Source organism: Cucurbita pepo, chromosome LG09, assembly GCF_002806865.2.
Source record: "Cucurbita pepo subsp. pepo cultivar mu-cu-16 chromosome LG09, ASM280686v2, whole genome shotgun sequence".
NCBI classification, from domain to species: Eukaryota; Viridiplantae; Streptophyta; class Magnoliopsida; order Cucurbitales; family Cucurbitaceae; genus Cucurbita; species Cucurbita pepo.
The window spans coordinates 12,673-26,738 of record NC_036646.1 but is presented as its reverse complement, the minus strand read 5'-3'; the positions used below and the strand labels follow the sequence as shown (position 1 = coordinate 26,738).

Sequence of the window (14,066 nt, the reverse complement as noted above, 5' to 3'; positions counted from 1 at the left end):
GGGTTTTAGAATTGTGGGCTAACATGGATTTACATTTCCTCGGTGGAAGAAGATAGTTTATATACCTTAGGTGTTAAGAGTAGTCTAACACCGTCCGTGTTACAAACATCATATATATATATATATATATATTACATTTTTAATTTATTGTATGCTTCGAATTATCACGGGATTACTACCAAATCCTAAAAAATTATTCTAGTTTTCATTAGTGTTCGATTTTGTTTTGCATTCTATTTACTAAGTAAATTTTAGAGGCTTTAATATGATATTTATATTATTCTCAATATCAGACTTTACAGAGATGATTTCAGTCTTATTCGTGGTTATGTTACATTCCTATATAAGATTTGAGGGTCCAAATTTAAAGATTGTGTATGACGTTTAAAAGACGATGATGTAAGAATTTTATAATCTTGTCACTTTCCTAAAAGAAATATTATGATTCTAAATTGGTTTTTTAATTCTCTTTAGGAATATCACGAAAGCTTGAGTTTTATCTTCCCAAAGAGAGTTTATTTTATAATCAATTGGTATTTTTGTACCTTATGACAGTAAAAGACACTTGTTGATGGAATTGAAGTGTTATTCATTTTCTCCATCTGATTCTAGAAAAGGCAACTAGCCAACTAAAGGTGTCTCGAGTAGAACCCATGCAAGAGCATGCCCTTAGGCATGAAGTGGTCTTAAGTCTCGGGGGGCGAGGAATTGAACAACGTCTCAATTCTTCACATTGGTATGATATAGTCCATTTTGAGCTTGAGCTCTGTGACTTTGTTTTTTGTTTGGAGACAGTGTCCCTCATTTTTATGCTCATCCGTTTAACAATCATCAATAATAAAAGAAAAATATCAAAATCTATGGTATGACAACTTGTAATCATTATATCTAAATTTATGAATATTTTTATTACTTTAGTAGAAATTAAGAGATGAAATTAGTAAAAATTGAAAAGGGTAAAATTTACCATAATATTAAAATTTGAGATTCAACTGGACCAAAATTAAAAAAAAAAATTAATTATTAAAATTGATAAAATAAATAAATGAATAAAAGTTGATTTTGTTGCAACTTTTGTCTATTTTTATTAATTGAACCTAAGATATATATCTTTGGAAATAAAATTTTGCAATATAATTTGAGATCTATAATTTTATTTTGAAATGAATGATACAAACTTTACACGTTTCATAAAAGAAAGAGAAGGGAATAGTTTGAGGTATCAGAGTGGATATTGGGAAAGCAGATAGTGATTGATGGGTGATGTTCTATAGTGTGGTTTGGCTTTTGAAAAGTTAATTATTAATATGACCATATATTTTTTATTTTTGCCATTACCATTACCATTACCAAACCCAAAAATATAATAACAATTACTTTTTGTTTATTCCTTTTAAATCCTATTTAATTATCATTTCTTTCTCAATTTCCCTCTTCTCTAATACAAAATACTTGCTTTATCCATCTTTTTTCTTTTCAGAATCCACCAACCAAATAATTGTGCCAATTAATTAATATAACTACAATATTTTTAATAACTTCTATTAGTGTTTCAATTTATGTAGATTTGCATTTATTGTTATTCTTACTTTTTTTCTTTTACTTTTGCTAAGATTTGGATAACTTAAATAAATCGAAAATTTGATTCAATTCGCATATTAGAATTCGCATATTAGAATTCTTTTGCTCAGCTTTTGTCCTTTGATCGGAGAATTTTGATATAGCGCTGGAGGATGAAGATGTAATGGGTTAATGAATTGATGGATTGGCAAAAAGTAAGATCCTGACAAAAACTGGTTGAAAGCTTAATAACAGAAATACATTGTTGCAATGGCTTCAGGGGTTTCTTTTGATGAAGCCTTGTTCTAGATCAGCACCAGAAATTGGAGCATTATTATGATGTTGGTGAGTTGGTGAAGCGCTTGGCACTACAGCTGCCGAGTGCAGCCGCGCAGGTTGTGAAGTTGCTGTTGCTGCTTCAACTGTCACCGCAGCAGCTGCTTTTGGGAGATGCGATAATTCCTTCATCTCCTTTGCCTTACCCCACAGGAAACAGTAGAGCCCCGCTACCATCACAACCGCCCCAAGTATGCTGCAACGCCAGATCCATCAGTTTCCTCAAAGCAGATTGAATTAAGGGTAAATGAAGTAAGTAATTAATTTAATATCCTACTTGCCCACTTTGATCTCCTCGCCAAGTATGATGGCTTCTAAGATTGCCACAAAAACTAGAGGCAGGGGGTTGAACATGGGAGGGAAAGTTGGTCCCTTGATTGAAACTGCCCATGCCACTAAGCAAAAAGTAGCTGCTGTCGCCAATGCTCCCTGCATATGCATATATATACTATTACGGATGAATTAATATAATAGAGAATAGCTAGTAGCCAGAGAGATACAGAGAAACAGTTACAGAGTATAAAATGGTGAGAAGCTGCAGATCCCAACCCAACTTCCAAGCGGCCTTGTCGGTGTCCAGGAACAAGCCAATAAGCGTCGAGTGAATGCATGCTATGATGCATGTTAGCATGGTCGCTAAGTACTTATATGGAAACACTTTGAGCAACTTCACCTGTTTTTAGTTAACTATAAAAGTTAGCTGAATTGGAATTGAATGAGAAGAAAGAATATGTGTAATTAACACACGCACACGCACACATACTTGGACAACAAACCAAGTAGCATAGGAGAAGCAGCTTCCAAGAAGCAGGAGGGTGCCTCGTCCCCAGTGAGCCTTATGGACGGCGACATGCTGTTGCTGGACAACAACATGATGACCAATGTGGAATCCTTTTCCTTTGTAAAGACACGTAATTAATGCTCCCACAACACCCAAAAATGCCCCCATTATCTTTAAATTCCCTGCTCTGCTCTTCAAGCTCACCTTTTCCATCCTACACTTGCACAGTTCACATGCATCAGTGCAGGGCTTTTTATTTAGTTATTAGTAGAGTGCAGTAGCAGAGTATATACCCAAGGATGGAGGAGATGACGAAAGTGAGCACGGGAATTAAGTTGAGGAAGTTGGTAGCATAAGTAGCTGTGGTGTCTCGTAGACCATAGTAGTACAGTCCCATAGCCGCTGTTATCCTGCATATTAATTGGGTTGTTGGAGTAATGATATGGATGGTTTTGAGGGATAATGCATTGGATTGAGAAAAGCAACAGAGAGAGAGAGAAGAGGCGTACCCGGTGAAGGCACTGAGAAAGAGCCAAAACAGAACCATGGGGCTCAACAACTTGTATGCGTTACTTCTGCAAGCAAAGCAGGGGAATGGAGTGATGTAGTGAGGAGTTTGAGTTAATATGGAAGTAAGAGTGAAAGCTAAGACACCTTTCGAAGAAGAAAGCAAAGGGTGCAACGCAGAGAGCGGCGACGAGATGGCGGTAGGTCATGAGTGCAAAAATGAAGGTGCCTTGATCGATAATAACTTTGCTGAGAATTTGCAATCCGGCGGCAATAACTTGGACAGCCAACATTGCGAAAACGGGGCGAGATGCGTTCAACAATTTGTGAACACCCATGTGTTTGTTTTTCTTAGCTACCTGCTACCTGCATGCATGTTCTTCAGAGACAGAGAGAGAGCGAGAGAGTTTATACCAACACAGGAACAAACAAACAAAAAAGAAAAAGGAAATTTGTTTTCCTCTTGTTCTATGCGACTTAATGACATGCGGCCTACGCTCTCCCTTTCACCCATAGGATCTTAACTAAGTCTCTCCACTTTTGACCCACATTTGACTACCAAAACATACCCGAAAGCTAAACATTTTGTTGGAAGTTGTGATATACTCTCNTTTTTTTTTTTTTTTTTTTTTTTTTTTTTTTTTTTTTTTTTTTTTTTTTTTTTTTTTTTTTTTTTTGTTTATATTCTCATTGATTTGGTATATGTAAAATAATTAATATGACTAGACAGGTATAAAAGTTTATCTAGCGTTGTTTTGAAGTTTGAAATTATTGTCATTTTGTATTTGTCTATGATCAATCTGGAGGAACTTTAGTTATAGTGATTTGGCTACCACAGGTAGATGTAGGGAAATTTCTTATTTCTTCATCCGTGTATTTTTATATAATTTATGATTAAGAATATATGAGTGCAATCGATATTGGTTCCGCTTTAGCTACAACAATTAGGAATCATAACTTTTTTGATTGTGACATTAGGGTACAAAACTTTTATATTCTTCTTCAATATAGTCAAGTTTGTGGGAGTCCAAAGACGATTTTGCCATTGAAAATATAATTTCTATATTAGTTTTGTTATTTACGAACAATATATTTTTTAATGTTCAACCCAAATGAGTTTATTAAAGTTGTCAATTAGGAGTTGTGTTATAAACTTATTTAAGTTAGGTTGGACTCAAATAAATGAAAATTTTTATGGATTACGTTAATTCACGAATTTCCTAAAATTAAATCGAGTTAATTGAATCAACTCAAATTTATTTACAACTCTTTTTTGATTCCAATAAGCATATCTATACATATATTATATTATTTTGATAATTATTTATCTTCCTTATTTAGAAGGTAATTTTATAAAATTCAATTGAGTCCAAATATTAATTAAAATTTTGAAAATAAATAAATAAAAACTCAATAATAATAATAATAAAAGTTAAATATAATTTGGAATAACACGTGATGATAAGTTTTAAACTCATATTTGTTATTATTAGGATATATGCTCTAAAGTTTCACGTAACAATCTTTTCTGTTTATGTTAATAAAAAAAATTAAAGGTTAGCATTCGAATTTGATGAGGTTCTAAAAAAAAGTATATATAATTATTCCCGTATGAAATAATAAATAGGCCCAGTCCCAGTTCCTAATTTAGCTTCCAGCAGTCCAATATAACGCACCTTAACCAGCCCACAGACAGTCGCTGAAACCGGGTTATGGGGGAAAATACAAAAGAAAGGCTTTGCCCTAGCCGCCACCCTCCCTCTCTTTAAAGCACTTTCAGGTCGTTGTTGTATAAAATTCAAACGGTCTGGAATCGGAACCACAAAACCCAATCGGATCGGTTTGTTCGGTTCCGGTTTAGATAAAAGTCGAGAAAACCGAACCGATGCCCTTTCGTTTTCATTGGCAGTTCTGTAATTAAAATTAAACTCTATATATCGGCCCAAGCCCATCGCTCCTTCCCCTTTAGCCTTAGGGTTTTTCTTCTTCCGTAAGTTTATTACTTTTCTTCGGCAGCTGCATCGTAGTCGGTTTTCTGTATATAAATCTTCTCACAAAGCTTTTCCGCTTTCTGCCGCAGCCTCCGTGGTTTCTTGCCGGCGCTTCCTTGAGTCTCTTTCCACAGAAAAATGAAGACCATTCTTTCATCCGAGTCTATGGATATCCCAGATGGGGTTAAAATCAAGGTCCATGCCAAGATCATCGAGGTTGAAGGTCCTCGTGGTAAGCTTGTTCGTAACTTTAAGCATCTCAATCTCGACTTTCAACTCATTACTGACGAGGCCACTGGCAAGAAGAAGCTCCGGATTGAAGCATGGTTTGGGTCTAGGAAGACATCCGCCGCTATTCGTACTGCTCTCAGCCATGTTGAGAACCTCATTACCGGCGTCACTAAGGGCTATCGTTACAAGATGCGCTTCGTCTACGCTCACTTTCCCATCAATGCTAGTATCACAAACGGCAGCAAGTCTATTGAGATTCGTAATTTTCTTGGAGAAAAGAAGGTATTGTTTTCTCTATGCTTCTCATGTTATTCATTCATTATTAATCGCCATGTGTTTGATTTGACCATCACTTGTGTTAGGTTTTGATCTTGTTATTTAGTTAGTGTTCTTCTTGGAAATATATATTCCAAGTAACTTCTGTTCATTAGTAATGAGCCTTCCTTTAGTTTTGCTGGTTTTTTCAATTTTGTGCCATATTCCATTCTTTGATATCTACTGTTTACATTAATGTTTGTACACTCGTATGGACCTGTGCTGTTACTTGTTTACAACCTCGCGCTGTGATTTTATGCAACATATTTTATTCATAGGAATCTGCTTGGTGGTGATTTTACATGAAAAATAAACCTTCTAATATTACTTAGCTCTAATCAGTTTCTCTGAGGTTTGTGGAATTCTGTCTATATCAATTTTTTCAGTTGCATTATTTATATTGTTTTCCATGCGTGTTCGACATTTGAATTGCCATTTTTACGAATGGGTTCTCCATCATTACATGATTTCTTCTTGATGTACATATGGGTTGGGACCTATTGATAACCATGGTTAGTCTTTTTGTCATCTACCTCTTTACCTATGTTTTCATAAAACCATGCCAAGATTTTGAAAATTAAATCATTAGTTTTTGAAAGCCAAATGATTTTTAAACGGGTCTTTGAAGCTAGAAGTCTATTTTGTGCAATGGCTATTCGAACCTCATTTCCAGTTCTTTTAGTAATTCATATTTCAGTTTAGTACCAAAACTCATATTTCATTTTAGTACCAAAACCAACATATAAAGAAGCCTAGGCCAGTGCCAAATCTAAAATTTCAGAATATGAAATATTCATCCTGATTGGAAATTGATTTGAACTTAATATCTTATTTGGTGCCATCTTTCTAAGGTGTATAACTTGGCCTTGATACTCGTAAATGAAAAAAGGCCCAAGTCATTCACATTCTGCGCTTCGTGTCAGAGTTTTGCATGTTTAAGATAGATAGGATGGTTTGCTTCTAATCTCTTATCCTCACTCACTCTCAAAATATTATTGACAAGCATGTTTCTTACAAAGAAAAGAGAAACAGTTGGAATTGGAATTGTAAATACTTTTGTAGATGGGTTTGTTAGATGTCATTATCGGCTAAACTTTAATGCGGGTAATTGTTGAATCAGGTGAGGAAGGTGGATATGCTTGATGGAGTTTCAATTACCCGATCTGAGAAAGTGAAAGATGAGTTGGTCTTGGATGGAAATGATATTGAACTGGTTTCACGGTCTTGTGCCCTTATAAACCAGGTTTGTATTGATCAGACTCACATGATGCAGGCATTGCTGCACATAAAAGAAAAGAGTTAAATGGTGCATTTCTTGGTCTTAAATCATTCTGTGGCTTACTCTTTCTTGTCTTCTTTTGCAGAAATGTCATGTGAAGAACAAGGATATACGGAAGTTCCTTGATGGTATCTATGTCAGCGAGAAGGGTACCATTGTTGGAGAAGAAGAGGGATGAATAGAATTGTAGGTTATATCTGCTCTTAGTTTCAAGAGTAGTTTATTCTCTTTTTGGAATTGTTTTTTCGCAACCAATTGCGTAATTTTGTGATGTTTCGTGGCAAACCTTTTAAACTTTATTACAGTTTTGTTTTATGGATATTTTCTATTCGAGGCACTAAACTGGCATTCAGCAAGTAACCCTTCTTCTACAGATGTCTATGTTACTTGATTTCTATGTACCTTTTAGGAGAACCCTTGGATTTCTTGCTTTAGGCATTCACAATCCCTTAATCATGAATTCTCACACAATTTAAGAACAATTTCAACGCATTACATTATGATAGGCTTGATTGATGTAAAAAAAAAAAAACCTGTCTAAGAGAACAAGGGCAGAGGCCAACTGTATTTTTATTTATGTAGGGCAGGGCATACATGAAGAGCCTAATGGGTCTTTTTGCTCCCTTTGAGCGAGGGAAATGCAATATATTGTCACTTCTAGTTAAACTATTCAAAATGTTCAAAACGTTTCTGAATTTTGGACTTCATTAAAGAAGGTAACATGCATTTTATGAGTAAGCATTTCAATTGTTAAGGAAAAGGTAATTTTGTTATTTTAGCGAGTTTTGTGATTGAGATGAACATGAAAAAGTAATCTTGTTATTTTAGCGAGTTCTGTGGTTGAGATGAACACGAAATATGTAGCGATGAGTTCACCATGTACTCCGAGAGAAGTTATATTAAAATTCAAAACTCCGAGAGCGGGAGGAGTTATATTAAAATTCAAAATTCTGAGACAAGTTATATTAAAATTCAAAAGAGAGCTAGTGAATGGGTAAATATTAATTTAGAAGTTATATTAAAATTCAAAAGAGAGCTAGTGAATGGGTAAATATTAATTTAGAAGTTATATTAAAATTCAAAAGAGAGCTAGTATATTAAAAGAGAGAGCGGAATTCATAAAAAGAGCTAGTATATTAAAAGAGAGTGGAATTCATAAAAAGAGCTAGTGAATGGGTAAATATTAATTTAAAAGAGAACTAGTGAATGGATAAAAAGAGAGCTAGTGAATAGGTAAAAAGAGCGGAATTCATAAAGAGAACTAGTGAATGGATAAATATTAATTTAAAAGAGAGTTAGTGAATGGGTAAAAAGAGAGCGGGTAAATATTAATTGGGTAAAAAGAGAGCTAATGAATGGGTAAATATTAATTTAAAAGAGGGGTAAAAAGGAGCTAATGAATTAGGTAAATATTATGTTTCCCGGAAGCTTTATGTCAGGATAGGTCGAGAATAAAAAAAGAAAAAAAAAAAAAAGAAAGTTTTGCAAATTTAAGAACATAACTTAACCGTAGAACAGNTTTTTTTTTTTTTTTTTTTTTTTTTTTTTTTTTTTTTTTTTTTTTTTTTTTTTTTTTTGTAAAATTAAAAGCGGATGCCTCCGTCTGCAAGAAAGAAAAAGTGAAACTGGGTGGGACTTCTTCTAAGACCTCATTCTACGCCCACCTGAGGTTGCTCGGAAATGATGAACATTTTCAAGTCCAACGCTTCTTCCTCCCTTACATTTCTCCATTTCATCGCACATTCCAGACGTCTCTCCACAACCCACTCTTCCTTTCCCTTCTACAATAACCTTCTTTCTCCTCAACCTTCCTCCCTCTTCTCTCCCGCCACCATCCGCTATCTTCGTACTGCTCGAGATCCCAACATCAGGTGACCTCCCCTCCCTACATACCTTCTATTCCTTCCAATTCCTTCTTTTCACAACTAATTTTGTTGTCTACTCATGCGCAATTATTTTCTAACCCCCCTTCTATTAGCTACGAGATTACTCCTCCTTTAAATTGGGGTATTCGAATTGTCCCGGAGAAGAAGGCTTACGTGATCGAACGATTTGGAAAGTATGTGAAGACACTTCCCTCCGGAATCCATTTTTTGATTCCATTTGTCGATCGGATAGCCTATGTGCATTCCTTGAAGGAGGAAGCTATTCCTATTCCGGACCAGTCTGCTATCACAAAGGACAATGTTAGCATTTTGATAGATGGGGTTCTTTATGTTAAGGTATGAGGCGAAGCTGTTCGCGGACTTTCGTGTTCTGGTTTCTTACTCTTAAAACTCGCTCTACTTTTCTTTCTGCTACAATTTACGAATGAAACGACAAAGTCTCCGTTTCTGTGCAGATAGTGGACCCCAAGCTGGCATCTTATGGTGTGGAGCATCCCATATATGCCGTTATTCAGCTCGCTCAGACTACAATGCGAAGCGAGCTTGGGAAGATTACTCTTGACAAAACATTTGAGGAAAGAGACACGCTGAATGAGAAGATAGTGGTACTTTTATTTATTTATTTATTATTTATTTTTTATTACATCCTTTTCATCATGTCTTCAGATTTTGAGAATTCTGGTTGTGTTTGCTTGCTGTGGAGCAAAATTTGCATTTGGGAAAACATTTTTTTTTTCTCTTCTTCTTCTTCTTCTTCTTCTTCTTCTTAGAGTTTTGTACTGCATTTTACCCTGATTGCTTGAACGAAAATAAATGAACGATTTTACTGATTAGTAATATTTTAACTGGTCATTTCTGTAGGAGTCTATCAATGTAGCCACAAGGGACTGGGGACTGCAATGCCTTCGATATGAAATAAGTTCGTTCTATATTACTCATAGCTCTATANTTTTTTTTTTTTTTTTTTTTTTTTTTTTTTTTTTTTTTTTTTTTTTTTTTTTTTTTTTTTTTTTTTTTTGCTTCCAGGGGATATTTCTCCCCCTCGAGGGGTAAGGGCAGCTATGGAGATGCAAGCTGAAGCAGAACGCAAAAAGAGAGCTCAAGTTCTTGAGTCTGAAGGTAAGCAAACAATTAAAATCATCTCGATTTGAGTTTGATAAAATAACCTAATTTTCCAGAGGTCAAATAGATTCTGTTGATTAAAATCTCATCAATAGGTTCAGTTTTTCAACTGAGCATGTTGAATGTTTTTGAGGCCATAGTTTTAAATTATGACGGCTACCGACCTAAGGTGTCAAATATCCATGAGCTTCTGTGGAATGGATGGACGGTTCCAGAGAGAAGTAAAATGATTTAGCTATTTCATATGCTGGGGTTATTTGGGTGTGTATGGAGGTGGTGAAAACCTAAATTCTCGAGGAACTGAATTAGTCTCTTTCTTTTGGTACTCTCTTAGGTTCTGATATTCATTCATGAAGATTGATGCCCTTCAATTTTTAACAGGAGAAAGGCAGGCCAATATCAATATTGCTGATGGTAAGAAGAATGCAGTTATATTAGAATCTGAAGCTGCAAAAATAGACCAAGTTAACAGGGCGCAAGGTCAGTCTGCATTACTATTTCAATTAGTGCTATGAAAATACACATCTGCTTTCCTTGAGTGATTTAGTGTGATGGAACTAATTGCTCAGGCTCATACTCAGTTAAGTATATATCATTTCACAGGATTCTAACAAAAGTGGGTATAAAGAAGGGGTAGATGGTTTCGGCCCACCCCTCACTACCCGAGGATATCAAGCTTTTTTCCTGTGAAATTGCATAGATACTTCTATATTTTCCTCTTCTTCACCTTTCTTTGCCTATCTCATCTAAGTATGTTTGAAAGCTTTCTTGGTGTAAAGATTATCATAGCCAATTTTTTTTTTTTGTGGTTCATCCAAAACATTGAAGTAAATCTTCAACTCCATGTCCATTCTTGAATATGCTTTTCTCACTTATTAATGGAATGTTGTAGTGAGAGTTGAAAATTTTCTTTAATGGAAGATTGAATTTTGTTGACTACAATGAAAGGACGGAGATGAGAACTGAGAAGGCGTGGACTCGAGAAAGGAAGAAATAAAACATACAGGGGTTGTGGGGTTAGGAGGGCTTGATGAATGAGAAACAAGAGCTACTACAATGTTTGATTTGTAGAACTGAGATGCGGTCTGTTTTGTTGGATTGGGGGTTGTGAGTGATACGACCAAACAAACTATTGAAAAGAAATCTCAGAGGCTTTTCAAGGCTTAAGATGATCACATTATGAGGATAGCAACTGTTCTCTTTCATCTCAATACTGAAATGAATTTTCCCCCTTTTTTCATTTGTTTATTTTGTTATCTCAATACCAAGTTGAAACATTCTTTATCTTGTTCTAAAATTTCTATTGGTTCTTGTTTGGTGGTTTTAATCTAGTTTAAAATGCTGATATCTCTAGAGCTTCTTTCAATAGGATCCTATTTTCTTCTCAGTTGCATGAGAATCTTTCACGATCATCTCGACCTTCTTGGTTGAAATCCATGATGATGCTTTAAGTTTCTATCAGGATGCAGTTTCATCCCCATCTCACCTCAGTCGCCAAAATATTAACTTTTGCAAAAAAATATTAGAGAAAGATAACTAGCAAACTTGAAAAGCATATTATTTTTTAACAAATTTTTTTTCTCCTTTTTTTCTTCATGGTGGGAATGGGAAAACTTCCTACTTTACTTGAAATTTTGAGCCTTTTCTTTGTCAATTTCCATTTTTACCATTTATATGACATTCTTTTTTCCAATCTCTTGTTCCATTTGATTAAAATGGCATCTGCATACATGGGAGGACGAGTATTACTTCTTGTGTCATTTTTCTTTTTTCATCCTCAAACACTACCCCACTACTTCACCAGGTGAAGCGGAGGCCATCCTTGTAAAATCCCAAGCAACAGCCAAAGGACTCGCTCTTGTGTCACAGGCCCTCAAAGACAGTGGGGGCGTCGAGGTGAGGTTCTTATCCTCATGTTTTAGCTTTTAATACGTTGATGCGTTGGATTCTCAGTTTGGGCCAAAAACAGAACCAACATGATCTAACTAGATCATCTTTTGAACTCCAATGGACAATCACAATTAATTTGAATATTGAAACTTTAGGAGGCGATGATGCATTTTGGCTTCCTGGTAGTTAAGATCTTATATGTTTTTTTTCTATTACCATGGTGTTGGGTTGAACCCCACTAAACCATGGGAAAATTAGCCAGAACTTGGAAGACTTAAGAGTTTTCTTTTATTAAGATTTCCATCTTGTAGATTGAACTTAGGGCTAGGACGTAGATGTAAACCTAACCAACCCTCAAAAACCAATAAGGCCACCCCTTGGGGGCTTGTGAAAAGTGAAAGCTACATTTATTTTTCCCCCCAATATCCACTCTTCTTAAAATCAAACCTTTGAGCTCTGATTTTAAAGTTATCGTCCTTATTTTTATTAATTTAAATCACTGAAATTATTATTTACGTATATATTAAGAATAGGCATGTGTCATACCCTAATTCTCCCCTTTCTGATTAGCATGTAATTCGTGTAGGAGACAGCCCTGTTTCTCTGGTATTGTTGAACTATCGAAATCTGTAATGATACCCTCCAGTATTATACTGTTAAAAACCATCCGACTTTTTTTAGAGTAATACACCACAAACACGGGGTGGGGTTTAAGCCCATGGCCTCTAAAGAGAGGTACAAATGAAAAAATTGTGGGAAAGACGTTTTAAAGTTCACAGAGGTAAATTTTCATATTTGGAACATCAAGTACAATGGTGCTCTAATTATTTATAGTAGCTCCTTCCCCATTCCTTCAGTTTTCCACAACTTAGTTTGGTTATTTGCTTACATTATTAGCAATAGAATACTTGATATATTAAATTTTAATTGTCTTATTGTGATATATCGTGGTTAAATATTTATTCCCTTTCGAATATCTAACTTTTCCAATTCTTTTTATGTTATGCAAACATTCAGTTGATAACCGAGTTTTTTTTTTTTTTTTTTCCTGGTTGTTGTATTCCTTCTTTTCATTGTGTAATTCTCATAACTTTTTTTTTCCCTTAAATAAACAAGGTGGAGGGAATTGAACCTCGACCTTTAAGAGGAAGTAAATAATGTATTATTCAAGACGTTTTTTTGTTTGTTTGTTTGTAATGTCTATATCGCATGCAGTGGCTTTTCATTGTGAAGATCAAATTGTTAAGTGATTGCTTATAGCATGCATAACTGAAGTATCTCTGGGTTATTGACAGGCTGCTAGTTTGAGAATCGCTGAGCAATATATACAAGCCTTCAGTAATATTGCCAAAGAGGTGAAGTCGTCTGAGCTTGTTATGATTATTTGACGATCACCATTCATAATAGGGTCTTGATCCTTATCTTGAATTTCCACTTCAGGGTACCACAATGTTGCTTCCTAGTTCAGCTGCCAATCCAGGTAACATGATGGCTCAAGCCCTTACTATTTACAAGAACCTGGTTGGCAATGTTTCTGGCAATGAAGGCAGAACAAGTGGATTAAATGAAGGCATAAAGGAGAGCAATCCGGCAGCGGAAATCGGGGGAGAGGGCAATCAAACTGTTAGAGTTGCTGAGGAAGTTCAAAATGGCAGCCCAGGATTTTCTGTACAGAGCCCCAAGATTGCGGAGTAGTAAATGGATTTAACATAGTGTGAAGGGTTTCCCTTTTTCTGGGTGTGGGATTCTTTTTGGGTGAGAGGAAACTCTATCTATACCAGAAGCCACTCCAAATTCATTCTCAATACGATAATTATTTCTTATTCAGCCTTTTTCTGCCGCTGGCCCCTTTGCGTCCATTGTTGCTGCCCTTCTTGTCTTTGTGAACAAGTTGTTAACAATCAATTCATTTAACTCGGTACTATTTTATTCAGAGATATTTCTAAACAAAATTATAGGCCTTAAATATAACATCTTGACACACACAAAACAAAATTCCAAAATTGGTTATTGAAAGCACANAAAAAAAAAAAAAAAGAAAAAAAAAAAGAAAAAGAAAAAAAAAATAGGTTTCCAAAGTTTTTTTCTCGGACAACTTTTCAGTTGTTTTCACGGAGCAGCATTATTAGTCATTTTTTAAAGGATATTATTGTCTATTTCTAAAGCGT

At 35.1% G+C, this 14,066-nt stretch overlaps 3 protein-coding genes across 3 annotated transcripts; 2 read left to right on the top strand and 1 right to left on the bottom strand.

The window, feature by feature from the left end:
- Positions 1-1,836: 1,836 nt before the first annotated feature.
- On the bottom strand, positions 1,837-3,522 carry LOC111801683 (WAT1-related protein At1g43650-like). The gene is made up of 7 exons (XM_023685784.1): positions 3,332-3,522; positions 3,187-3,252; positions 2,971-3,087; positions 2,660-2,891; positions 2,411-2,569; positions 2,174-2,325; positions 1,837-2,092 (listed from the first exon to the last, which is right to left on the bottom strand). Exons 1-7 carry the CDS (start codon positions 3,520-3,522, stop codon positions 1,837-1,839), a joined length of 1,173 nt encoding a protein of 390 aa, XP_023541552.1.
- A 1,642-nt stretch (positions 3,523-5,164) lies between these two features.
- On the top strand, positions 5,165-7,375 carry LOC111802425 (60S ribosomal protein L9-like). The gene is made up of 3 exons (XM_023686776.1): positions 5,165-5,688; positions 6,842-6,964; positions 7,086-7,375. The coding sequence occupies exons 1-3, from the start codon at positions 5,314-5,316 to the stop codon at positions 7,176-7,178; spliced, it is 591 nt and encodes a 196-aa protein (XP_023542544.1). The 5' UTR covers positions 5,165-5,313; the 3' UTR covers positions 7,179-7,375.
- A 1,213-nt stretch (positions 7,376-8,588) lies between these two features.
- LOC111802716 (stomatin-like protein 2, mitochondrial) lies at positions 8,589-13,831 on the top strand. The gene is made up of 9 exons (XM_023687183.1): positions 8,589-8,871; positions 8,979-9,222; positions 9,342-9,491; positions 9,748-9,805; positions 9,913-10,005; positions 10,390-10,488; positions 11,813-11,904; positions 13,194-13,253; positions 13,339-13,831. The coding sequence occupies exons 1-9, from the start codon at positions 8,681-8,683 to the stop codon at positions 13,591-13,593; spliced, it is 1,242 nt and encodes a 413-aa protein (XP_023542951.1). The 5' UTR covers positions 8,589-8,680; the 3' UTR covers positions 13,594-13,831.
- The last annotated feature ends 235 nt before the right edge of the window (positions 13,832-14,066 follow it).

Bases quoted from the DNA above. Each gene is read 5' to 3' on its own strand.
- LOC111801683 (XM_023685784.1), bottom strand. From the start codon at position 3,522: ATGGGTGTTCACAAATTGTTGAACGCATCTCGCCCCGTTTTCGCAATG. The intron at 3,253-3,331 runs GTGTCTTAGCTT...CTTTGCTTGCAG, and splicing joins TTTGCTTTCTTCTTCGAAAG to AAGTAACGCATACAAGTTGT. The intron at 2,570-2,659 runs GTATGTGTGCGT...AACTAAAAACAG, and splicing joins CTACTTGGTTTGTTGTCCAA to GTGAAGTTGCTCAAAGTGTT.
- LOC111802425 (XM_023686776.1), top strand. From the start codon at position 5,314: ATGAAGACCATTCTTTCATCCGAGTCTATGGATATCCCAGATGGGGTT. The intron at 5,689-6,841 runs GTATTGTTTTCT...TTGTTGAATCAG, and splicing joins ATTTTCTTGGAGAAAAGAAG to GTGAGGAAGGTGGATATGCT. The intron at 6,965-7,085 runs GTTTGTATTGAT...CTTCTTTTGCAG, and splicing joins CTTGTGCCCTTATAAACCAG to AAATGTCATGTGAAGAACAA.
- LOC111802716 (XM_023687183.1), top strand. From the start codon at position 8,681: ATGATGAACATTTTCAAGTCCAACGCTTCTTCCTCCCTTACATTTCTC. The intron at 9,492-9,747 runs GTACTTTTATTT...TCATTTCTGTAG, and splicing joins CGCTGAATGAGAAGATAGTG to GAGTCTATCAATGTAGCCAC. The intron at 13,254-13,338 runs GTGAAGTCGTCT...TTTCCACTTCAG, and splicing joins TCAGTAATATTGCCAAAGAG to GGTACCACAATGTTGCTTCC.